Below are 27,902 nucleotides of genomic sequence, written 5' to 3' on the forward strand. Positions count from 1 at the left end.
TATCAGAAATTACCCAGAACAAACTGTGCTGCTTTCCTTCAAATCTTTTCCAGTTCCAGAAAGATTGATAGGGCAGAACTTGAAACACCAAGGAATTGTTTAGGTAATTCCCAATGCACAGTGTCAATCCAATAGCTGCTACTGTAAAATAGTTTATTTATAACATACTCTGTACACCGAACAGTCCAAGAAAGGAAAATGCAGGAACTTTATTTACCCTGGACAAATTTAATTCTGAAAGGATTTTCTGGAAACAAGAAATCTCTAACACATTCTAAATAACAAAACTTAGCTCTTTATTTCTTAGTACAAATACAATACTTATAATACAAATTCAGATTTTAAAGCCAAAAGTAGGTTTTATTTGCAGACTGGGGAAATATGTTGAATGTTGTATAATAATCAGAATTACCCTGAATTCCCTATGTATTCACACTTCAGTTTTACCAATGTCTGAACATTTTTGATCTCAATCAATTGTAATGTTAAGTAAACTGAGCTGTTTGTCAAGTTACATCCAACATTCACTTTCTCCCAACATCTTACAGTGCAATCAGTATTCTCTCTGCTGCTATAGTTTATTAATCAGCAATATCTGGCATCTTCAAATAAAATCAAAATACCATTTTAAAATTTAAACAAAATTTTGGCACTGTGTTTTGAGATTCTAAATCACAACAATTTTTGAAAATTTACTATTATCTGTTAATTACAGTTAATTCTTTTGCTCACTTTGACAGATTCGATTGACACAGCTGTCTTGGTGCAAGTTATAAAACAGCATCTTGTGTTTGTTATCGAAAGATCAAAGCTTGCTAGCTGCAGGTGGTAGGGTGCACAGCCAGTTTGCTTAAGATGTCTACAATAAGTGATCTGCCAGAATACCACAAAATTTTACACTTATTCTGAATGTTTAAGTCTTTCTGTTTCATCTCCTGTCAAGCACAATTTAATGAGCTACTAGACACCATATGTCACTGTAACCACTATACAACAATAATATTCTTGCCTTCATCTGAGTGCATCAGTAATCCAAAGGCATCTTTTCATTTTCTGAGATTCACATACTATCACTACCATGCTGCTCTAACCTTTTCTGCAATGTCTAAAATGAGTTTTTTTTTTTTTTTTTTTTTCTTCACTGTTGTCATTTTGACATCAGAATTTTCCAAAGCTATCCTCTCTTTTAAATAAGCAACATTACAGATCTTAATTTGTTCTGAATTTTCTATTTCTCTTCAAGGAAAAAATATATTGAGAGTGCATTGGCTGTGTGTAGCTTTCTCATATATAGGCCTACTTGACAGCATACAATTTAAGGAAATTGATGGAGAACAGTAACTTACCAAGAAGCACATGTCGATAGCACACATACAGAAAGAAAATTCAGTTCACCTCAGTTCTGAAGGTTTTCTTAAAGAATTTTACATTTAGTTCTATTTGTTTATTTAATATTAATGTATATAAGAAATACAGACAAAAACCCTCATAGCCATTTGGCTGTCTTATTAAATGTCATTCCTGAGATCTAGTCTGCAACAAGGAAAATAAATAAATAAATAAATAAATAAATAAATAGATGCATGCAGTTGCAAAAACAAACAAGCTCTCTTTTCAGCAAACAGGCACTTTAATTACGAATTAACACACTGAGGTTAAATGCCGTACGGGCTGTGTCATTTATGGTGGAAATCAAAGCCTGCACGGCGTATGTTTTCTGATTTTTATTTTTGTTACGAGAGAAAATTTGGCACTGTGTTTTGAGATTCTAAATAGACTACTTTTGAAAATTTACAATAATCTGTTCATTGCAGTTAACTCTTTTGCTCACTTTGACAGATTCTATGGACACAGCTGTCTTGGTGCACATTATAAAACAGCACTGCAGTATAAGATTTGGTTCATGTAGTTCTTGAAAAATTATAGATGGTAGCAAACTATAGCTCTACACATTATATCCTTCCTTTCAAACCGTGTCGTAGCTGTGTCAACTCTACAGCAGTGCTCACGCACTGGCGGCCGTATGTGAAAATAGACTGAATTGAACGACAGCGACTTATACTAACTGAACAAACCTAACAGGTTACACATAATATATATATGTACTAATTATTATGTAGATTTATCTCTTGTACAAACAATTTTGAATGGCCTAAAATAAAATCTCAATTTAAAAAAAAAAAAAAAGTTGCTTTACGTTGCACCGACAGATAGAAGATACACAATGAGAGAGGGCAGGAAGTGGCTGTGGTCTTAAGGTGTAGCCCAGCATTTTCCCGGTGTGAAGATGGGAAACCATGGAAAACCATCTTAAGGGCTGCCGACAGTGGGGGTTCGATTCCACTATCTCCCAAATACTGGCCGCACTTAAGCGACTGCAGCTATCAAGCTTAGTCCAAATAAACTCAATATCAACCATATTGTGTTAGTTAAGGGTATACGTTGAACTTTAAAAGAAATTAAAAACCTACTAATTTCAATCCACTATTTCCATGGTAACAGATCTGTCGATTGTATTACAGTGTTTACAGATATGAAGTAGAAAGTATGATCTCAAATATAGTGAAATAAAAAATTATGCAAGTTTAAAACGAGTATTTAATTGAAAAATATTTGCCAGGCTGGAGGATTCAAATGTATGAAAGTGAGCAAATAAGTTTCTAGCCAATTTTTTTTTATACCTTTCTTTTGCTGGCTTGACACACACACTATCTGTGTGTGTGTGTGTTTTTTTTTTTTGCATCGTTACAACTAGCCAAGAATATAACGTCAGCGAGAAAGTGTGTGGGGTGTGCTACCGACTGTTTTACACATTATGTTCTTGTCCTCTTGTCAGTTTCCTTAAATTATTTTAGCGTCATTCCTGTCGTCCCCTAGGGAAGAGAAAAATCAGAGCATACACAAAATCACACAATGCACACCTCTTTTTGAAATGTTCTATTTACCATTAGAAATATTTGAAGATTGTAATGTTGGTCTGCCATGGAGGTGGTAATACATTCAACTGTGTTCTCACACCTTTCATGGACAATACTGTGAGGTATTTCAGCTTTCAACTTACAAAGTAAAAGCTCAATATTGTGGACTCATTTGAACAAGGAAGACTTTCGTTAGAGTTAACGCTCACAAGGTCACAGTTAGGAAAATATCTTGCAAAATGGACAAGTTTATCTAGTAACACTGTCAGAATATATTTCTGTTATATACTTCTAACTTTCAATAGTACACAGGTATGGATTACATATCTGAAGAAGTCAGTTTTTACAACACTTCAACCTACTCAATTCATGTTATTCAATTTTTTCCTTCTTATGGCAACGATGAGATAGGAGTGGGAAGGAAGCGGCCGTGGCCCTAAGGTACAGCCTGGTGTGAAAATGGGAAACCACGGAAAACCATCTTAAGGGCTGCCAGCAGTGGGGTTTGTACCCACTATCTCCGAATGCAAGCTCACAGCTGCGTGCCCCTAACCGCATGGCCAACTTGCCCGAGTTTATAACAAGTAATCGTGTTCATATTAGTCTGTATTGACTATATAACTTAAGAAAAATAAAATCTGTATATAGAGATCAACTAATCAACACAAAACTAAACCCCATGGCACAACAGCCCCGAAGGGGCTGGCCTACCAAGCGACCACTGCTCAGCCCGAAGGCCTGCAGATTACGAGGTGTTGTGTGTGATCGGCACGACGGATCCTCTCGGCCGTTATTCTTGGCTTTGAAGACCGGGGCCGCCATCTCATTGTCAGATAGCTCCTCAATTGTAATCACGTAGGCTGAGTGGACCTCGAACCAGGCATCAAATTCAGGTAAAAATCCCTGATCTGGCCGGGAATTGAATCCGGGGCCTCCGGGTAAGAGGCAGGCATGCTACCTCTACACCACGGAGCTGGCTAATCAATAAACAATATTATAATTTAAAAATATTATTTATAAAATAAAAGCAGACATGTTTTGGCTCTAGAAGCCATCGACTGCACACAAACACTTAAAAGAGGTTAAATGTTTTTAACATTTGCATTCAAAGAAATTAAATTATGGTTTCCTTCTAGGAACCTTATTTTTTATATAAAGGCCAAAGGCAGGCAGTTATACAAGTGGAGGCACATGCTTCCCCTAGTGCACTGTCACTGCATTGTCCTACAGTGGTGTCTCAATGGTGCACTAGCTGCCAGCGTCTTGGAAAGGTGTAGCAATCCTGATGAGCCCACTGCTACACTGGAGCAAAACGCTGGTAATTTCAGGATTGAAAAAGCAGAGAGCTTAAACGTTTTTAAGATTAATAGCACATAAACACATTTGAAAGTAAGATCATGAATGCATTTTGTTTAGATTATCTCAGTATAATAATAATTTTGTATGGCTATTTCTAGCCGGGTGCAGCCCTTGTAAGACAGACCCTCCAATGAGGGTGGGCGGCATCTGCCATGTGTAGGTAACTGCGTGTTATTGTGGTGGAGGGTAGTGTTATGTGGTGTGTGAGTTGCAGGGATGTTGGGGACAGCACAAACATCCAGCTCACGAGGCATTGGAATTAACCAATGAAGGTTACTGTAAAATCCCAGACCCGGCCGGGAATCGAACCTGGGACCCTCTGAGCCGAAGGCCAGTGCGCTGACCATTCAGCCAACGAGTCGGACGATTGTCTCAGTTATCAACATCATCAGGAGTATAAAGCTGTGATGCGGTTTACGTAAACCAAATTTGAGGTACTGTTACATTTAACGATGCCTATTATTATCCGATACAGTACTGTGATGCACTGGCAGCAAGAATGAAACTAGCTTCATGAGCCAATTATTTTTTAATGTTGTCACCGTCTTTTTTCGTACACAAGGTGCAAACTTCCAAGATAAGTGGTGCGAGTTGCCAGTCAATTCAAAGATGTTAGATTTCACTGGCCTAGAAAGCTGCTGGCACACTGGTACACCAACTGGCATTGCGCAAATTAGGCTTTATAGTGGCAGCAGAAGGGTCAACTTTCTGAAAGATTTGAACGGTCGTCTTTCTGTGACCATGAGTGTTCACCGTAGTATATTCAGCCTCCAACACAAGTGATTTATTATTCTCTATAGGATCATTCACACCTGAACTTTCCCCTTTCAGTGAGAAAGGTAGGAGTCTTCATGTATTTGAAATTACAAAGTCTTCTCCAGATATGTCATCCATGTACTGTGCAATAATTTCCTTAAGAATCATTGATCTCCTAAAACATTTACATTTTTTAACTTTCCATATTAGGCATTGTTTAACAGTTTTCAGTTATCACAGATCATGCTTATAAAGAGTAATACTAATACTGTATTTTATGAAGGACAATAACAACATACATTTTTATACACATATTCACATACAGGTAATATTCTGATTTAATATATTCCTTAGTTGAATCTGCTATCTTGAGATCCAGAGAGTGACACTGCCACTAATCCAACTACATTACTATTATCATCATCATCATCATCATCATCATCATCATTGATATTATTATTAAGCTTTAAGTATTTGAGAGAAAAATTGCAACAGAATGCATTTAAAAAAAAAAAAGGCATTTCAACCGACTAAGAATGCGTACAACAAAAAGGTTCTGTCGTATAGAGTTAAACTGAGGCATCTAGACACAGTTGTTAAACCCAAGTACCTCCATGCAGCAGAAATGATGGGCTTGAAGATATCTGGACGAGAGGAAGAAAAATACTCTGAAAAATTCCAGGCCCACATGTTAAAAATGGAAAGAGGGGACTCAAATCTAACAAAGAATTGTATCACAGAACAGAATGAGTGGTTGAATTGAGGAGGAAGAGAAGGGCACAGTTCTATGGACACCTGTTGAGGAGGGACAGTAACAACAGATTGAAGAAGTAAATCTTTGAATTCTTCAGGAAGACAGAGCTGAAAGGGTTTTGAGGTTGGAACTGACAAAGATGGGGAGTTATGGAAGATGATCTCACAGACAGAAATTGATTTACACAACTCATCAAAAAGTTCCGTGGTTTCCAGGATAATGAGGGAGACACTTATGACAGAAGAAGGAAGTAGGAGAAAGGATGAAAAGACACCGGCAGAGAATAATGCAAAGATTCCCAAACATGGTCCATAGAAGACCAAAATAAAAGAATAATAATAATAATAATAATAATAATAATATAAGCAATAAGATTTCTACTCATCTGAAATCCACTAAATTGAGCTTTTACTTAGTTCTGCGCAAAGTCATTAAGATGATGATGTAACAATTTGACATCACAAGAAGGTCAGATTATAAAACAATGCAAAATACAAAGATTCCTTTGAATAGGGTACCTCTCTCGTCCATAAGAATAAAGAATCGTGGTATGAAAACTGGTCAAAAGAAAATAACATTATTTCAACGCAGCAAAAATTGACAACTGATAAGTTTACTTAACCGATTTCCATTCAGGTCATAAAAGTCGCAACCAATGTGAAGATGTAGGAGCATGCCAGCATGTGGATAAATAGAACTGTCAATGATAACTGCAGTATGTTCTCACTGCTATAGAAAATCATTATCTACATTTAAATACAGTATTTGTATTCATGCATTCTGTTTCTTACGCTTCAGAAACAAAAGCAGATTTTTCTCCATGTGAGATGAGGTTCCATCTGGAACATTTCTTTTAATTAAAGAAAGATTCATTATAAAATAAACCTCTATTAAACTTACAACTATACAATGATGTATTGTATATTTTCTTTAAAATGGAAATCTCATCATAATAATTTCTAATTTCATAGAAGGATAATGAGAGATATTTTATCAAGTAGAAATATTTTATACCAAAAGTAATTAGTGCACAAGATATTCAAAAAATTTTTTTTTTAATCTCATAGAATTGAAGACATGTCCAGAAAAACAGGGTAACCTTCAAAATTAAATTTTTCAAGATCTGATTTCTTGTCTAATGAGAATAACCATTTTTAAGCCCAAATCATTATATTAAGTTATACAGAGTGATTCAGCTAAGCTGTGCACCTCAAATATCTTCTGATAGACATTGTGTTTTCAAATTCTTAAATTGTATTAAGGGGATCATAAAATACTGTTCTATTCCTCTCAGTCACATATATAATTATCAAGAAACAGGTAGCAACTGTGTGTTTTTAAATGGGACTCTCTACTTACGTCATCCACCAGAACAATTTAGACTCGAGCGACAAATTCAGTCACGTGCTTATTTTGCAAATCCGACGAGTAGTTTTGGAGATATTAAAGGGTTTCATTATGTGTTGATATTAGAAAGCGATGCAATTAAGTGCAACAGGTGTACTTTACGTTGTTCTTCGATGACCAAGTTCGAAAGAACAACATAATAGCAGAGTGATACAACACAGTGTGGTGTAGTGGTTCGATTTCCGGCTCTGCCACAAAATTTGAAAAGTGGTACGAGGGCTGGAACAGGATCTATTCGGCCTCAGGAGGTCAAATGAATATTTGGGGTGGGGGGGTGTTTTTGACTCCCCACCTCAGCCATCTTTGAAGTGATTTCCCATCTCTCCAGGTAAATGCCAGGATGGTACTTTACTTAAGACTACGGCTGCTTCATTCCCTCTTCCTTGTCTACTCCTTTTAATTTTCCCATCCCTCCACAAAGCCCCTGCTCGGCATAGTGAGGCACTGGTCCTCCTCCCCAGCCGTATCCCCCGTCCAAATGTCTCGCACTTCAGGACACTGCCCTCAAAGTGATAGAAGTGGGATCCCTCGCCAAGTCAGAGGGAAACACCAACCCTAGAGCATAAATGGATTAAGAAAGAAATAGAACAGTGTACACTATTACTTGATGTTGATATCATACATAAATAAGGACTGAAGATCTTTATGTTAGGCCCCTTTAAACAAGAAATCATCATAATATATAAATAATGAAGTTATAAATAATTTTATTTCCAAATTCATTTTTTAAATTTCATTACTCTTTAGGCATTATTTTTAAACTTTTATTCCTAATTAAATTTCATATTACCAGCACTGTATTTAGAGAATACAGCAGGTAAGGATAGAAAAATAAGAAAGCACTTTGTTATCTCAATAAGACTGGTAACTTCAATAGAGAAGTAGGTTGGGAATATAGAATCTAATTTTATATAATATTTTAAAAATAAGAATTCTTCTTTTGACAGTCAATCAAAACTTCACTTTCTAGACATCAAATTATGCCAGTAATCAGTGAGAAATAAAATAATGCACAATATTGTCAAGTTTTAGAGTTACAATGACTATATAACGAACCAGTTGCTTCAAAAGCGTATTAAACAAAACTTTTCAAATGACCAGTTTTGGTACCAAATCCTGTAAATATAATCTGCTTGGTCCTTGTGTTACCAGAGACTCAGTCTCATATTACCACCTCCGCGCTGCAGGTTCTAACTCTTGGGCCTGAAAGCTACGTTGTACAGGTACTCTACTACAGCCGTGTGTTTGGCGTCCCTCGCCAGCTGGAGAGGAGTTGCGCCCTCCTGATTGTGCAACGTGGGATCTGATCCCGCGTTCATCAGCTGCTTCACTATCGGCAGGTGACCAAACAGAGCAGCAGCGTGAAGTGCTGTCTCTCCATTCTGAAACGGAGAAGATGCACGGGGTTAATACTAAAAGAAGAAGAAAGTCATATGCACTAAAAAGAAAGTTGAACCTTAATTTTTTTAGGTTAAACTGATAGCTTTAATAAGAAATTATGATGAACAGTCCTAGAAAGGAACCCCTGTTGTACTCTTTTGGTTATATTGAACCATTCAGAGTGACCATCTCCAATATTGACACAGCTTTTGCAATTAGTATATAGCATTTGGATCTTCCTAATAAGGTATTCTGGTACACCAATTTTTTTAAGACTTTTTCAAATAGTTGATCTAGGAACATTATCATACACCTTTTCAAGGTCCATAAACACAATAATTAGGTCTTTTCCTCCTTCCCGGTGTTTCTCTGCCAACATCCTCAAAGCAAATATCAGATCTGTTGTGCTTCTTCCAGCCCTAAAGCCATGTTGTTCCTCTTCTAAGATAGGCATCAATGATTTTCTCCATAATTTTAAGGCCATGTGATAAGAGCGTAATGCCTCTGTAATTTTCACTTTTCCTTCTTTCCTTCCTTAAAGATAGGAACTATCACCCCTTTTGTCCAATCTTCAGATATTTTGTTCTCCTTCCATATTGTTCTGAGAACTCTACACAGCCATTGTATTCCTGGCGGAACCAGCAGCTTTAATCATGTCAGCTGTAACTTCATTTGAATATATGACTAAGTTCACTAATTATAGTATTATAGACAGAGACAAAACCGACCCTAATAACTACAGAGGAATCTCACTCGTAGACATAACATACAAAATATTTTCAATAATCATCCTCAATAGGGTAAGTTTACAACTTGAAGAAGAAAAAAAAAAAAAACTAGGCGAGTATCATGGAGGTTTCAGACCCTGGGGGAGCTGTCCTGATCAGATCATGAGCCTTAAGTTGATAATGGACCATAGCAGGAGAAGAAACAGAGAAAAGGTGATTAACACATAACCTAAATGAAAAAATCTCAATCCAAACAAGAACAAAAGCACAAAAATTAACATGGGATATCTACAAAAAGAAATGTCTATCAATAAATGCAAAAATAAGGATTGGAAGAAACTGCATCAACAAAACATACCAGAAACATGGACAGTGGTGGATAATACCTAACAAAATCATGTACGAAGAGCTAGAACCCATTACAGATACTATGCGTAAGAGGAAACTGGGAATCTTTGGACATATCATGAGGATGCAGGATTCGAGACTTCTGAAACAACTAGTACAACACAATTTTGTCTTAAAAAAATACCACACGAGGATGTAAATGGATCAGAGAAGTAAGCGAGGATCTGAGGGAAATAGGCCTTACAACATAAGACACCACAAATAAGATAAAATTTAATAAAAAACCCTCCGCTTTACCCTTACACGAAACAAACCAACAACACGCAAATTTTCAACCGAGGAAAGGGCTCAAAGATCGGAGCATCTGAAGAAGTACTGGGAGGACCGCAAAGCCTGAACAATCCCTTCAAAGAGACCTGAACGATGGACTGACTAAAGTGGTACCGAATAGGTGGACCTTCATTTCAATTTCTTATTAATGTGAATGTTTGTCAATACAGATCATTAAGTTTATATCATATGATTCGACTGATAGGTCATATTTTCATTTGTCTTTGTACCAGTTTTCTTTCATGCACATTTTCCCAGTAGCAGTGCAACCATTGTCTACAAGGTATACAAGGCAAGCATGTAGAACAGAAACTTTTGCTACGAACTATCGGTCTGCAAATGACCCAGTTTGTTCACTTCACTCATGCTCATTCGAACCTCAGACGGTCGACTGAGTGGGTTGGCTAGCAGCGTGCAGTCTGCGGTGAGGTAGCTAATGCGCTTATGGACAGTATCAACAACGTTATGATGAAGAAACTTGAAAAGACAGTGGCCGACTATAAAATATTGGATACCATACAAATATTTTAACAAAATATGCACTGAAGTAGTGTAATTACAAACTTACGGTAAACACTGAGTTCAACTCAACCTGTTAGTACACAGAGAACATTAACTTGTACTATCCTTCACATCATCACAAACATTCATCGGTTCCCTTCTAGTCAATACCATTCATCTCAGCCTGCAACAATGTAGCTCCTGCTTCCCAGTTTCATCAAAACGTTACCCTTCAACACTGATGGAGGGGTCTTGATTTTTTCCTCTGTTTTCTTCATGTTTCCTGTGTTTATCTTTCTTTTCCTACATATCTTGCCTCAAGAATGAAAGACTTTTCAAGATGATTACTCATTGAGTGTTGGTGGCTGCCATCCTGATTAAGTTGGGAAATAGAAACAAGCTTGTCTGTGGCTGACAAGGCGAGGCCAGATCCTGCAGCCGGAAGATTTGAACAAACTTCAATGTACCTGTAGGGGGACACTCAGCGGTAATAAGGGTTTAGGTCAATATGCTTTTGTTTAAAAAAAAAAAAAAAAAAAAAAACCCAACATTAAATGTCATGACGCAGGATCCACTTCAGATAGAACACTTAAAACACTAAAAGGTGAACACATTTTACTTAAACATGTCAGGTCTGCAACCTAATCATTTCCAAAAAATTTATGAATCCCTGATTCCAATGCAACGCGTATATACTTGAAGAGTTACATCACAGTCAAACAGGGTGGTGGCCTAGTGGTCCCCGTACTTGTCTGCGAACCAGGAAGATGCGAGTTCGAGTCTCATGGCAGCTATATTTATTGTACAAATAAATTAATATTTGAGGGAGCGTGAAGATAAACATGAAAACAAAAATATTATGCGAATTGCAGTACACTATTTTCTAACTGAAATTAATATAGGCTCAAACGTTCTCTTAGTTACTATGCTGGATTTGTTTGTTTGTTTGTTTGTTTGTTTGTTTGTTTATTTATTTGTGATAGAAAATGAAGTTCAGCACAGTTTGCATAATATTTTTATCTGCATTTGTATCTTTACGTTCCCTTAAATAATAATTTATTTTGTACAAAAAGTATACATACAGCGAGACATACAGCATCGTCAAAGTTCATAGACAAATATGGTGACCACTCTGCTACCGACCCGCTTGAAACTCCCCAAGTATACATGCGTTGCATTGAAATCGGGGAATTCATCAATTTTTCGGAAATAATTAGATTGCGAACATGACATGTTTAAATAAAACGCGTTCGCCTTTCAGTGTTCTATACCTCCACTTGGTTCGAGGCGGATCCTGCAGGTACAGTGAAGCTCGTTGAAATCCGTTGGGCACAGGGTCTGGCCTCTCCTTGAGAGTTGTTCTTACCTTTCCTTTCTAGTGCCCCCCTCCCCAAACTATCATTACAATTACCCTTGTATATGTTCTATTTTTCAAGCTTGAGTGGTATCAGAATAATGTAAAAATATATACGTACAGGAAGAAGACCAAGGTTAGGTTTGAACTTGAGCAGCTCCTCGATCACTGCGGTGTGACCCTTGTGAGCAGCTTTGAACAGAGCTGTGGCACCATCCTGAAAGAAAAACATAGTGCAATAACATCAAGCAGAAAGTCAGTATTAGTAAAAAAAAAAAAGAAAAGTTTTAAGGAAACTAAGAGGCACAAACCCTATATGCCTGCCCTGCATGATACAATTCATCCCATGCTAGAAGTATGGACCTAGCTCTGAGTGAGGCTTGCCAGGTAATCACAGGGTGCCTAAAACAAACTCTTTTGGAACAGGTTTACAGTCTAGCTCGAAACATACCTGCAACAGTTTATCGTGAAGTTTAAGTTGGATCAAAAATTAGATGGATGGCTTGTCCGGCGTTTGCTCTATTAACCAGCGTTTCGTCTTAGGTCTGACACTAGACTCTTCAGAGTGGGATGTGTCAGACCCTACCCACTGACGCTGGGGTGTATGCAGGTGAACTTATCAGAAGCTTATTTATGAAGCACAGTCTGATAACTGCATACGGGAGATAAAACTCCACAATGGAATTAATGCCCGCCTAGCAATTCCAAATGGAAATTCTAAGTTCTCATGGAGGGAATTAGATTCTTTTCCACCAATAGAGCATATCAAAAATTAGATTTCCAAGTTTAAGTTGATCGCAAACATCCTGAGACTGATCTACTCGTTTATCATCCTCCGTACAGACATTAACATACCAGGTGTATGCATAAGTTTTTTCCCGTTTCACTAAGAGATGTCGCAGCATATGAAATCGACACATACGTCTGTCTGTTCGTCTGACATTAAGCTACCAACACACACAAGTTGAGTCCGCCAAACACTAGCGTCTGTGTTGTATCATTCAGTGATCACGTCTACGTTTGTGTGTTAAGGTCAGGCGAACGGGCATCCTGCATCAGTTTGCTTCCCAACAAATTGAAGCTCTCCACACTTTCAAGGTTTTGTCCCTTTATTTTTATGATTTCCTTTCTCCTCAGGTCAACACTTACTCTTTTCCATACTGATTTTCATTCCATCATTTTCCATAATCTAAATCAATATGTAAGAGTTGTTCTTTAGCTTCCTATCTGTTTACTCCCCACACCACAATATCACCTGCGTACCATATTCTACCTTCATTTCCTTCACCATTTCATCCATAACCATTATCAATAACAGTGGCGACAACACACTTCCTTGTGGTAGTCCAGTTTCACTCCAAAACCACTCTGTCCTTCCCACAGACTGGTGCAACAATTTTTGTACATTTCTTTCACATTCAATCATTTGTTTTCCAGATCCATACCTTTGCTCTGGGTAAACTATCTTAAGACTTTTCTAAATCGTGGAACGTTATCTCCATATCTCTTCCACATTTCCAATGTTTTCCTATTAATTACCCCGTACTGAAGATGGGCTGTAGTGTTGATTTTCCACTTCAAAAGCCTTATTGCTCTCCTCGTAATTATCCTTCCACCTTTCTTTTCATTTGCTGTCCTAGTTCCCTTTAAAATATTTTAGCTACCTGAGATACGAGTATGATTCCTCGATAATTATAACATAACTTCTTGTCCCCTTCTTATACAGGGGAAAATGTTCCAATATTTACACAGGAGGCAGCACACAACAGACGAAGAAAAAAAGGTCCTGTAGAACATCGGTCACAAACCCAATGTCTTCGGAGTTATGGTCCACTACCATCAATCATCACCATGTCCATGATCTACTCTTCACAACATGTGCTCTATGTGACCGCCATCCATTGCAGTGCAGCCTTCCACCCTAAGTCGCATGGAATCACGCGTTCGCTGGAACACCCCTGGCTGTTGCCAGATTGTATCACAGGTTTTGAACATGCATTCTCGTAGTATATCCACATAATTTATGGGACCACATACACTATGTTCTTTACATGTCCTCAAAGCCCCAGGCCAAGGTACTGGCGTTCCCCGAGCAATCCATTGCTCATGGAACACTAGTGTTAGGTGTTGCCTAATGGGTGGTAGTGATTATTGTTTCAAGAGGAAGTACAGCTAGGCAGCCATCCTCTATTAACACTAATCAGAGAGGAAAAAATGGAAGGGATCTGACACTTCGAAAAACAAAGATATTGTCCAAAGAAAGGTCAAGGCCACGAAGGGCATGAAAATGAAAGACTCCCTAGTACTTGATACTTAAAAGCGTTGGGGTCAGAAAAGAACAAGAGTTCACCAAGGGAGGTCAGACAGGATAGGCGAAAGTGAGGAGCCTGGCACAAGTAAGTGGAAGCAATGCCAGGACTCAGCTAAGAGTCCCATGGTCGCCAACCCACACTCCAAAGTTCAGATCCCGAGGCCACTTTTAGTCACCTCTTACGACAGGCAGGGGATACCGTGGGTGTTATTCTACCACCCCCACCCACAGGAGGGAGTTTCCTAACCCTATGATGAAAATGGGCCAATGCCTGATTATAATAACACCATAATGCAATATGGTAGTTGGTTTAGAACCAATGTGATCACTGATAGTTGTTGTAGCAGAACATAACTCCGAGGAGGATCTTCTCCTCCTCCTTCTCCTTCTTCTTCTCCTCCTTCTATGACCACATATATTTCAATTTTTTAGCCAACATAGGACTACTTAGTCAGGTTTATGGAGGTTTTCCTTTTTGTCAGCCCAATACTGTTTCATCTTTTCTGAACGTAATTTTCTTTCTGCTTCTGGAATCACTTTTCCTATTCTCTGCTTGTTGATTTTTGTCTTTAGTCTAGTGTGTTTATCTTTCAGTATGTTGAATGCATACGATTTTTATTTTAAATCTTCTATTGTAATATGGAACTCTCTCATGTCTAAGTTCCGTGATCCATTTAATATTATTCTTACTCTTCCATAATTTTTATTTTTATTTTTCTACTGATTCCATTTTTTGGTGACCGTATTAGATGGTCTAAGAATGATATTAGTTTCTCTTTAATTGTGCTAGTCACAGGTTCTATTTCTTTATAAATTGTCTTATTGGAATCTAGTCTCCAGACTCCGCTTACTTGATAATGTTTATTTAAACACATTCTCACTATTCTAACTTTAGTACTCTATTGCAACTGTGTTTGTTCTTTTGATTAATGCTTCACATGCATATGTAATTTGTGGCTGGGTGACTGTTTTGTAGTGTTTCAATTTGGTTGCTATTGAGACACTTTATTATATATACCGTATTCTTGGCAACATGCTGTGCTGTAACCAGTTTATCTATTCTATTTTCCCATGCTGGTTTCTCGTTCACATTATATGTGATTATTTCACCTAAATATTTAATTTTTTCTACGATTTTTATTTCTTGATCTCTCAGCTTAATTTTGTTTGCAAGCGGAAGTTCCGTTAGCATAATTTCTGTCTTTTCGAATGAAATTTCAAATGAATATTTTGAGCTATTTCCTGTAAATATTTTATTTGTTGTTTTGTTTCCTGAATATCATTGGCCAGAAGAGCAGATCATCAGTAGATCCTAGACAGTTCAAATGTATGTTGTCCTACTGGGTTCCAATTTTTATATTTTTTGAGTTGTTCTTGTACCATGTACTTTAGTGCACAGTTGAAAAGAAGAGGTGACAATCCATCACCCTGTCTTAAACCAGTTGTTACCAAGAATGGATCAGGAAGTTACCTCTGAACTTAATTTTAGAAATTGTATTAGAGTAAGTTCAATCAATATGATTAGCTTTGGGTGAAGTCCAAAATGTCTTAAAAGTTTATAGGTATTATTACTCCTTTGGAAAAAGAGTTCAGATCATCAAATCACAGAAACAGTAATGGCTACAACAATTGATCTTTCATGAATTTTTACAGCGCAGAATTGACATCTTGCAAGATGTACACGAGCACAGACTTACGTGTCGAGTTGCATCCACGTTAGCACCAGCTTTGAGTAGCTGCTTAACGATGTGGTCGTGCCCCATCTGAGCAGCAATCCAGAGAGGCGTGGCACCATCCGTTCTCCTGGGGTCGGCTTGAGCTCCTTGGGTCAGCAGGAACAACAAGACCTTCAGGTGGCCATTCTGAGCAGCAATGAAGAGAGGAGTCGCTCGGTCCTACAACAGAGTTTTAATGTTATCTAAGGAAAAGAAAAAAAGTTTTATCTATAGTATGTGTCTTTCCCCTCCCATTTAACTAGGAGACCACAATAATGGAAATGAATATGGGTTCTCCTATTCAATACAAAGACATTTATTAATGTGAATTAATCACATGTCATTAACATGAGGTACTAGTTTTGGCACTAAACTTGTGCCATCATCAGCCAACAAGTCAAATCAGACAAACACAATACAACTTTAAAACGCCCTGTAACACCTGCATAGATGAATATTAAATAAAATATGGTACATGATGATGTAGCACTTCATATAAAATCCTTTCCAGATCTTGGATCTGGGTTAAAAGTATACCGTCGTGTGTTTGTAGAACACCGAACAAACTTGTCAGTCTTCTTACAATCAACTGGAAAATATGTGAACCATTAAAATAAAACCTAATGACAAATCTTTCTTAAAGTGCCAAGTGTTTCATGTCATTGTGTACATAATTTGTCATTATGTGTATAATTTTGTCATGACTTTTTGTCAACCTATGGAGATGTATGTAGGCAATCCACATGATGATTGTTATCAGATTCCCATTGATTTAATTATCTACAAGAACTGATGATGACTACAAGGGAGTCGAAACTGGTCTTCACTTAATAAATTTCAAATATTTTACATTGTTTTGAATGGTGGAACATCCCTCAAACTATTACCGTGTATTAGTCATACGTCAACACGGAAATATAAATCATAACCCACGACTATAATGATCTTCACATATTATTATTATTATTATTATTATTATTATTATTATTATGCAACTCTTAATATGTTTTTGTGTAATAAGATATGAATTTCTATTGCACTGCTATAATTTTTATTGAATTATTGTGAGGAAATGCAATATAACATCTGCAAATGCAAAAATTACATTGAAGATAACCTCATTAATATATTTGCCCATGTAAATTATGGTTTACTGCATGTTTCTATTCCTTTTTAAGAGTGCACCCCACTATTAGTCGAAGAACCACAACTGCTGTTTGCCTTTCCTCCATGTTAAAACAAAATGCTATCAAACCTTGCCAAATCTTTTCAGATCTTGTCGAACGCTGAACAATCTTTGACAAGATTCAACAACTTTTCTTGTTGCAAGTTATAAATAAACTTAATATTGGGATCCGTATTGAACTACGTACAAGCTCATGAAAGAATTGTCTCATGGAATACTAGACACGCAGCCTTGGCCACGGCTGTCAGCAGCCAAGTGCGGATGACAAGTGGACTATTCTCCCACCATAAATGGATTTTCTTTTACACTAAACATAATATCCAGCCACGGGAAGAACTTTCTCTTGAAGTCTCCTCTTCTACTCTAGCCATATAGGGCTGCTCAGTTTTCAATATGCACACAGATAAAGCCCATTTACCACGACTCGTAAGTTCACGATTTTGAATTGCCACAATCTCTTATTTTCTTCTCTTGTTTTTAATTTAATATTTAGTGCTTGACAATAATGTATTTTAGTGTACCATTTGCCACCGAGGTAGACACCTCATTTGCAAATAAAGAGATTTTGATTTGATTTGATTTGATTTGATCATCGCATTAATCAGCAGTAGCAGTTTTACCCTAGGAAGATAGAAGTTTTAAGAATACAAAAACAATCGAAACAGACTTTCAATGTATTAGGTCGTGTTACGTACATGTAGTACGTGTTAAAGAGATGTTAAGTACAGAACAAAAAGCCAGCCGGACACCAGTGGGTCGTGAAAATTCAATATTCAATACAAAAACAAGTTTACCCGAGTGCTTTTAAATATTAACCGTCATACACAACCAATCTTATTTTACCCACTATGATGTTTTAATGACAACACAAATGTCAATCTCACTCAAGTGCTTATTTCATCTAAACAAGAGTGTTTTTGTAATACTTATTTTAATGTTATAAGCCACTTTATGAAGTATTTTAAGTTTAACCTGAAGTCTAGTTCACTTCTGTAATTTTTACGTTAAGGATAATACGGCTGAAGATGCCTATTATATTATAGGCGAAACTTGTCCCGAAAAGGTGAACTTCTATGAGACAATTCTTTCATGAGCTTAACATTTCTTGTGAAATATTGAATTGAAAAACGTGATGGTGTACAACAGGCATTAATAGCAAACATTAGAAATAAATTAATATCTCAAGAGCCACATCTAAATAGGAAGATAAGTTTGTTCGAGTTTTACCTTCATATGAGTGTTGACTTTGGCTCCTCGCTTCACGAGTTCCTGGACGACATCCATATGGCCACACTGACAGGCTACAAACAGAGGAGTACCGCCATCCTGAAACAGTCAACATTTAAAACATAGAAAATAGCTACACATGTACTTACATTAACACTAGTCAGCTCATTACCTCACAAGCGAAATCTAAAAATTAATCTACAAATAAAGATTTTTTTTTTTTTTTTTTAATGTTTGTAAGTAGCTTCTACCCACAGCTAAACCCATGAGGTCATAGTTTCCTAAAATTTAAAACATATATATATTTATATCTTCATTATAGACTATTGTGGCTTTAAGTGTTCAGTCTGCAAGCCTCTGAATTTAATAAATGTCTCCAAAATCCTCTATTTGTAACAAGCTGTGTGGCCTTGTTTAGTGCCATTGTTTTCAACATCATATGAAACAATCAGGTTATAGTGATTACACCTCATTCTCTCTTTATTTCTCATTTGTTTTGGTACTTCTTTGAACTGGAACCATGTGCCTTCAAGCCATAATTGTTAAAATAATAAATTCAAAAGAAAGTCTCGTTGCTAATGAAGCAATTTTTTTGTGAAGAAGGAAGCCATACTTTCCAGTGTTGACTGTTAAATGTAACTAAAAAGCTTTTATTATTAATATTGCTTTTAAGTCTGTCATATATACATGTCAAATGCAAGTATTACAACATAGGCTACCTGTTAAAAAAAATCATTAAAGAAGGAATGAAAATACACACTATTAAACAAAGAATGACATGTTTCGTTCTTAAAAGGACATCATTGGGTTCTATCAAATCAACCTCAATATTTGGAAATACGAAGGTTGGAACTTAAATAATGGAAGCTATTTATTTACAACAGATACAAAACAGTTACATGTTAGCAACCTTTACTGTCCTTCATTGTAGTCACCAGCATTGTATATAACCCATTGCCAGCGATGTGGAAGTCGTAGTATACCTTTAGCAGAGCCTGTTCTGTTGATGGTGCGAATGGAGCGGTCTACTGCCTGTCGAATCTCTGCAACAGTTCTGAAGCGAATGCTCACGAATCGTCTGGTTTCGGCAAGAGCATGCACTACTTCTTCGCTCGTAGGACGACCTGCCAGATGAATGTTCGCCACAGTTTGCCGACCATCGTTGAAAGCTTTTACTCAACGTGCCACTGTTCTGTAAGACAATGAAAATTCCTCGCAAGCCTCTTGAAGACCTTGATGACACTGTCGTGCTGTATGACCTCTGGCACATTCAATCTTGATCCAACTCAGTTGTTCCTGTTTGGAAAACATAGCGACAACATTACATTAGACCGCTAGCTCACAAGTAACTTTCTCTCGCTTGTGCGCACGCAGGTGATGTGGGAAGGGCGAGTCCATTAGCTCTGAGGTACGGTAGATATGTAACCAACGTGTGCTATCAGCGACAATATTAGATTCCATTGCATAGCGTCTGCACAGCAGTGTTGCCACTATTTAAGTTCCAACCCTCGTATTTATGTTTATTTCTGTCCAAACGCGTATGAATGTGACTTGATAGAATCTGATGATGAATTTTAAGAGCAAAACATGTCATTCTTTGTTTAATGTGTATTTTTGTTCATTGATTTTTTAGAAGTACATTATAGAGTAAGATCAATATTTAACTTGTTTGTTCGACGGACTGAAAAGCCTTTAAGTTACCATACATTTAATTAAGCAATGTCACTATTTTACATTTATGTAAACATCAGGTAACTGAACACACTTTTTTCAAAGCAGTGAACCCCTCAGATGTTTTACCCACACGTTACCACTGCTTGGTAGCACCGTCTTTTAGCAGGAGAAACTGCTTAGGCAGTGTATTCACTTTTATTAAAGGTCCTAGGTAATTTGTTCTGACTTTGTTCACATTTTCCTTCATGCGTTGCCTCTCTCAGTGACAGCATTATAAGTATCCTACAGGTTATCCCAGGTGCATGATGATGCATGGTTCCCTTTGCTAGCTCATGACTGATAAACACACATTCCATTTTAAATTGGTCCTATTGTTTCTGTATTTATAGCACTTGCAAAATACATTACTTTAAAATTTGCATTCTCCTGTTGGCAATGCGACAACTGCGCTCGGTCCAATGACATGTCCGCTGCTTATCGTGCCGTCATGTACCAACTGCAATAAACACTAAGGCTCCATTTTTCAACATAAGAACTAGATGCCGTGCAATATAACGGATCCATTCACGATGGTTCACATAAACATAAAAATGTGAAATGTTAACGCAAGGTCCAAGCTTGTGAACTTACATTTATGGAGAACATAAGAAATCGTCCGATTCGTAGTTGCACAATGATGTCGGATGAAAATCTGGTTGCAATTTATCAAACTCATCCCCGTTTGTACGAGAAAAAACCAATCATACAAAGAGATAGGTTTTTTTTTTGTTTTTGTTTTTCTTGCTAGTTGCTTTACGTCGCACCGACACAGATAGGTCTTATGGTGACGATGGGACAGGAAGGGGCTAGGAGTGGGAAGGAAGCGGCCATGGTCTTAATTAAGGTACAGCCCCAGCATTTGCCTGGTGTGAAAATGGGAAACCACGGAAAACCATCTTCAGGGCTGCCGACAGTGGGGTTCAAACCTACTATCTCCCGAATACTGGATACTGGCCGCACTTAAGCAACTGCAGCTATCAAGCTCGGTAAGAGAGTGTTTAAAGCTAACATATGGGCATCAATTTAATAATTAAATTGCAAAGGAAAGTAAATAGAAACAGTGGTTTCGGTTGTTATACGTACATAACCTATTTTTCTCCATCTGGTTACAAGCAACCATTCTGAATCAGCTGTCAGCTTGTTCTCTTTTATCATTGGCTAACATTTATGTTTGCATATTTCGTTGTAAATGAGCCTGCATGGCTCACGCGGCAGCACGCTGGCTTCTCACCGCTGGGTTCCGTGGTTCAAATCCTGGTCACTCCATGCGAGATTTGTGCTGGACAAAGCGAAGGCGGGACAGGTTTTTCTCTGGGTACTCCAGGTTGCCCTGCCATCTTTCATTCCCACAACAACACACTCCATTATCATTTCATTTCATATGCCAGTCATTAATCATTGCCCCAGGAGAGTACGAAGGCTATGGCAGCCGGCACTATTCCCATCCTTGCTGCTAGATGGGGGCTTCATTCATTACATTGCTGACCTGGCCAAATGACTGGAAACAGGCTGTGGATTTTCATTTCATTTTAAATATCTACATCTCAATAATTGTATGTGTTCAAGTTATTATATTATATATGTTAATGTTTTTCATTGTGAATGGGGCCTAACGCTGCCTCGCCCCAAGTGCAATTGTATTCTGAGTATGTAAACAAATAGGAAGTCTTAACACGGTACCATCAACAGGCACTGGCAACATTTGTCACCTATTAACCAACAGGAATGAAGCAAGCAGTCATTTTATTTAGTCCCGAAACATTGCCATGCTCTTTCTTACGAAAACCAGACTAAATGATTTTGTTCAACTCACCACACTTGGAGAATCCACTGGAGCACCGCTGTCCAGCAGAATCTGAGCAATGTCCAGGAATCCACCCTGTGCTGCAAAGAACAGTGCCGTTGTTCCCGTCTGAAAGAGGAAAAGATATTTTGCAGTGCTTGGATTATTTACATTCTTATAAATGCCTACCATTCAGGATCTGTATTATTAGTGCTCTTTATCATTATGTTCAAAAGGAAGCTCTGGGCCACACTGCAATAATTGAAAATGGGCCCCTCGTTTCCTGAAAGTTACAAGTTTATTTCGTAGTACAAGGTTGTACATTACTACAATGAACAACAACGATGGTAATAATAATAATAATAATAATAATAATAATAATAATAATAATAATAATAATAGCCTATAGAGCCACCCTGACCGATACAAAATCCAAGGTGAAGTTCCACGGATGTCTCTCGCATTCCTTTGACATCAAAACAGGAGTCCGACAAGGTGATGGGCTATCCCCGATACTCTTCAACTGTGTTCTTGAAAAGATCATCAGAACCTGGCGGGTGAGATTACAGGAAACCAACTACAGTCCATTGAGAATAGGAACAAAATCCAAGGGGATCGCAACAGACTGCTTAGCATTTGCCGATGATATTGCTGTTCTCTCAAACGACATAGAAACCGCTAGAGCTCAAGTTGAAATTTTAAAGGAAATTGCCGAACAAACTGGTTTGCAGATATCGTTTGAGAAAACAGAAGTAATGACTAACATCAAAGAGGCTCCACCAAAACTCCATACAAAATACGGGGACATCACCTGAGTGGACAAATTCAAATACCTGGGTGAGATCATGAAAAATGGACTGGACAAAGAAGCACTTCAGGAGCGAGTACGCAAACTGGAAATAGCCTACCAAATATTCCGCACAATCTACAACAAAAAATGCCTTTCCCAAAACACCAAGATACGTCACTATGAAACAGTTCTGAAGCCAGTAGTTCTATATGCAGCCGAAACCCTGTCTCTAAATGCCAACAAAGGACTCCTTGAAGAACTGGAGAAAAGAGAACGCAAAATTGTGAGAGGAATCTTGGGATCAAAGTACAGAAATGGAATTCATCAAAAGAGATCCAACAAGGACGTCTACAGCAAAATAGAGAAAATTACCGACACAATCAGAAAAAGACGGGCACGATTTTACGGTCATCTGAAAAGAATGGATGGAAGAAGGTTAACTAAAGAAATCTTTCACTTTTTTGATTCAAACCCCAAAACTACAATTCCCTGGTTTAGAAATACCAAAGAAGACCTGCAAATGCTACATATCTCAGCTGAAGACGCCCTTAACAGAGATCGCTTCCGCAAGAAAATATTGACGAACGGGCTAAACCGAGACGAGCAACCGAAGAGAAGACACGGTGCCCCTTGGACAGAGGAGCGTAAGCAGGCCCACTCACAAAGAATGAGGGAAATTTGGACTCTAAAGAAGGCCAAGTTCAGTGTCAAATGCAACAAGACTTAACGTGGTCCTTGATGACCCCAGCGAATTATATATATATATATATATATACCGTATATAATAATAGTAAGTTACACAGTTTAATTTCAAATCCAAATGGTACGAACACACACACACACAAGAAATGTATATTCTAATTATAGTAAGCAAAGACGCTGTCACAACATTAAGAAATAATCTCGTTCCTAGGACCAAATAATTTATTACTATTTACAACTCAACCGTCCATTGTAGGCCTACTTATCTACACTGACTGCTGATAGTTATAAAACAGCCTCGAAACTTTAGGGTTTAGATGAGGAGGATGTTATCGCATCTTCGCTGACTACTGGGTTCTCAGAACTGGGTAATTATTTCAAAATTCTTGTTGATTGTTGTGAGTGGCAGCAAGGGATGGTTGTTATTAGAACAGGTTGGGAAACCCACATTCTTTCAGAAATAAGTACCGTACTCCTATTGACAGCCTCCGTGACTCAGATTTGTGCTGGACAAAGCGGAGGCAGGGACAGGTTTTCCCTGTCATGTTTCATGTCAGCAACACTAGCCAACATCATCTCATTGCCCCAGAGGAGTGCGACAGGCTTCGGCAGCCGTCACAATTCCTATCCTCGCCGTTAGATGGGGCTTCATTCATTCATTCATTCATTCATTCTATTCCTGACCCGGTCGAATGACTGGAAACAGGCTGTGGATTTTCACTCCTACTGACGAAAGAAGCTCTGCCAAAGTTTGGAATAACCCTCTGTGATACAAATAATACTGTGTTGTGTGCTGTAACTTTATCAGTATGTAAAATCACTCTTCATCTGCTGAATTAAGGACAGCCATGGGCCCCTCACAAGACATAACCTCCCTGCGTAATCTGCAGGTCGTCGGGCTCAGCAGCAGTCGCTTGATAGGCCATGGCCCTTCGGGACTGTTGTAGCATGGGCTTTCTTTAGGTCTGGACGTCAAAATGAGGCGTGCCCAATGAGTCAAAATCAAAGGACTGTAATTCATTGTTTCTCGCATTTGATAATTTTGATATCAACGCTCCTAAATTAAATTACCTATCGGTCATTTAGACCGCGTGATTCAATCAAATGTCTATTTTACCCCTACATGTCGTAAGAGGTGACTAAAGAGGACCCCAGGGGCTCTTAACTTGGGAGCGTGGGTTGGCGACCGCCGGACCCTTAGCCGCGTCCTGCCAATGCTTTCACTTGTACCAGAATCTTCACTTTCATCTATTCTATCCGACCTCCCTTGGTCAACTCGTGTTTTATCCGACCCCGACGGTATTAGGCTTCCGAGGCCTACGGAGTCTCATTTTCACGCCCTTCGTGGCCCTTGTTTTCCTTTGGCCGATGCCTTCCTTTTTCGAAGTGTCGGATCCCTTCCATTTTCTCCCTCTGATTCGTGTTATAAAGATAATGGTTGCCTACTTGTACTCCCTCTTAAAACAGTAATCTCCACCTACTAGATGTTGGCGGGGTGGGGGGCGAAGTTTTCAATCTGTACCCAGACAGGGTACGGAGGGCCTCCTGGAGGGTTACCCAGTCTCTCGGACCACGGAAATTTGTGTTGGTGGTGTGATTTACAGAGAAGGTAAGGTGGCTGCGGCCGTGGTCTATAAAGGAACTGTTCCGGCTTAGTGAAATACAATGGAAAACCACTTTTGGTGTTCTAAAATTTGTGCTTTTTCAATAATAATAATAATAATAATAATAATAATAATAATAATGGCATGAGGCCTCCGGAGAGGTCTTTCGATTTGACTCCCGTAGGCGACCTGCGCGTCGTGATGATAAAATTATGACATACACCCAGTCCCCATGCCAGGGGAATTGACTAATTATGGTTAAAATTCCCGACCCTGCCGGGAATCGAACCCGGGACCCCTGTGACCAAAGGCCAGCACGCTAACCATTTATGCATGGAGACGGGACGCTTTTTGAATGCCATTTGGTGCCGTCATCCTGCAAGTATTTTTTTGTTCAAACATTATTGTACGAATCTGAATAATAGTACTACTATGCGCCATGCGCCCTTTACAATATTTCAGCATGTAGCAACTTTCAAGTCGTTAAGTTGGTTATGATACCAATAGCCTAACATTATCAACCACTCTATGTTTTGATAATAATGTTATTGTTTCTACGTCCCAATAACTACTTTTGACCGTTTTTGGAGACTCCGAGGTGCCGGAATTTCGTCCCGCAGGAGTTCTTTTACGTGCCAGTAAATCTACCGATAAATATCACGCACCTGATAAGACTTTCATGGCTACGCTTAAGACAACGACGAAATTTACACACTGTTTCCCTGTTACATCGTACACTGAACCTTAACACTCCTGAATACCTTGCCACACAATTCCATTACCTAGCATCACCTAGTATTCCTACCAGATCATCCACCACCTCAATACTAAGCATTCCAATTCACCGCTCAACTGGCTACAGTAGATCATTCATAGTCGCCGCCAGCCGAATTTGGAATTCCCTACCTGCTGAAATTAGGAGCGTGTCAAACCACCTCCGCTTTAAGAAACTCTTGTCAAACCTGGTTAATAAATAATTATTATTCATAACATACTAGGATTAGATCATAGCTAAGTTATTAGGTTAATTAAAACATGTAATTGATATCTTAAGATATTAAATTGTAGATTATTTAGTGCATATTTAAATCTTCATGTAGGTGTATGTATGGTCGGACAGAATAGCAGGCTTCATAGCCTTGGTCCCGCCATATACAGGAAAACAAGACTAAGCCAGGATCGAAGCTGTCAAGTCGGGGTCAGAAGGCCAGCGCCTCAACCGTCTGAGCCACTCAGCGCGGCGCTCTTATGTTTTGAAATATTTTTGAAATAATATGGCTGCTCGTGTAGAACTTGAGCTGTTAGATCTCCAGACCTTCATAGCGCTGAAATACTGTAATTGTTCTAAAAGTAGAAATTCATAGCCCTTTGGGGAGCAGAAGATACGAAAACTTTCCTGGACGTGACTGAAAATCTATTTATATATTTACTAGCAGGTGCCCGCGGCTTCGCCCGCCGTTTAGATATTTCTAAACCGTTTAATTAAATTTAAAAGAAAAACTATATTAACATACATAGTTTTCACCTTTAATATTGGTCGTTTTTTATTATTTTAATATTTCACCCCCCTTTCAATCCCCGCCCGTAGGGGTGTCTTATTCTACAGTTTTCTTTCCCAAACAGTAAGTCATGAGTATCATGTTTGGTTGAGAGCTATGCTGGAATATCCACACGTACATCCATGATCTCGGTCATTTCGGACATTCCTTTCACTCCTCACTCGCATCCCGATTGGGAATGAACTTTGGCTCAAACGGCATCCAGAGTGTCCCGGTTCATCTCAGCTACCCTAAAGTCTATGAACTCGCCACTAATGAAAATGAAAACCTACAACCTGTTTTCCAGTCATTGACCGGGTCAGGGAAGCAGATATAGGCTATTAGTACGATGGGGTAACCACTCCGAAAGTGATTTATTAATGACTGATAGATGCTATGAAATGAGAATGGAGAGTGTTGCTGGAATGAAAGATGACAGAGAAAAACGGAGTACCCGGAGAAAAACCTGTCCCGCCTCCGCTTTGTCCAGCACAAATCTCACATGGAGTGACCGGGATTTGAACCACGGTATACAGCGGTGAGAGGCCGACGCGCTGCCGCCTGGGCCACGGAGGGTCCCTCGCCACTAATATCAGTCATTTTTTTCAATTTTACATTTTTACATTTCACCCCTTCCTTTACGGGTGCTAGGGTGGGTTTTTTTTTTGTTTTGTTTTTGCCTCTACAGTAAATTTTCCAGATATTAAGTTATATGTGTATCTAGTTTGGTTGAGAGCTACGCTGAACACACACACACACACACACACACACACACACACACACACACACACACACACACACACACACACACACACACACACACACACACACACACACACACACACACACACATTCACCCGTAATCTGTCATTTTCGATATTTTCTTTCTTCATTACTTCTCACCCCCTATGCCATGGACTTTATATTTTTATTTATACTGATTATAGAAGAAGTAGAAAAAGATAAGTTTTAAGAAACACAACATAATCTTTACATACTGTTGGTTAGGCAACCCGCTAATCCGACTTGTCATGCGGTTTGCTTACCTTCCCCTATTTTTTCTCACCCTTCTCAGCTCCTATGCCGAGCCAAATACAGTGCCATTTGGATGAACTACCCCATCAGATTTCATTCAAACCACTTCCTCTCCCCCCCCCCTCCCTCCCCGAGGTTATAAGAACAAATTGTGAAATTTTCAGGGAAATCGTTCCAGTAGTTTGAGTTCATTCGAGACATACATTCATTTATATATAAAGATTGTTGTTAGTAGTTACGTCTCGCTAACACATCTAAGGTTTTTGGTGAGCCAAGGACGGGAAAGGCAGGGGGATATCAAAGGGGCTTGTACTGACAAAACTTGCAGCCCTAGAAAGTGGTAAGTGCATTAGATCTGAGGCTATAAAGACTCCTTGTCATGTAATAATGTAAATATTTATACATTTTACTGTTCTTTGGAGTCATCAGGCCATAGACTGGTTTGATCCTGTTTCCATGTCAC

The 27,902-nt window shown here is 38.5% G+C and overlaps 2 protein-coding genes across 3 annotated transcripts in view; both read right to left on the reverse strand.

Annotated features, from left to right (window-relative positions):
- LOC136885115 (syntaxin-1A) overlaps positions 1-5,110 on the reverse strand; it is a 52,904-nt gene extending 47,794 nt beyond the window's left edge. The window contains exon 1 of the mRNA XM_067157570.2: positions 2,946-5,110. Coding sequence (XP_067013671.1) covers positions 2,946-2,984 — 39 coding nt within the window. The 5' untranslated portion in view covers positions 2,985-5,110. The remainder of the gene's footprint in view (positions 1-2,945) is intronic.
- Positions 5,111-7,954: 2,844 nt separating this feature from the next.
- Positions 7,955-27,902, reverse strand: part of LOC136884665 (ankyrin repeat domain-containing protein 29) — a 141,280-nt gene continuing 121,332 nt past the window's right edge. For both annotated transcript variants that reach the window (XM_067156915.2, XM_067156914.2), the window contains 5 exons: positions 21,801-21,899; positions 18,275-18,373; positions 15,844-16,041; positions 11,957-12,052; positions 7,955-8,576 (listed from right to left, as the gene is read on the reverse strand). In XM_067156915.2, coding sequence (XP_067013016.1) covers positions 8,385-8,576; positions 11,957-12,052; positions 15,844-16,041; positions 18,275-18,373; positions 21,801-21,899 — 684 coding nt within the window. In that variant the 3' untranslated portion in view covers positions 7,955-8,384. The remainder of the gene's footprint in view (positions 8,577-11,956; positions 12,053-15,843; positions 16,042-18,274; positions 18,374-21,800; positions 21,900-27,902) is intronic.

Source organism: Anabrus simplex, chromosome 13, assembly GCF_040414725.1.
Source record: "Anabrus simplex isolate iqAnaSimp1 chromosome 13, ASM4041472v1, whole genome shotgun sequence".
Classification (NCBI taxonomy): Eukaryota; Metazoa; Arthropoda; class Insecta; order Orthoptera; family Tettigoniidae; genus Anabrus; species Anabrus simplex.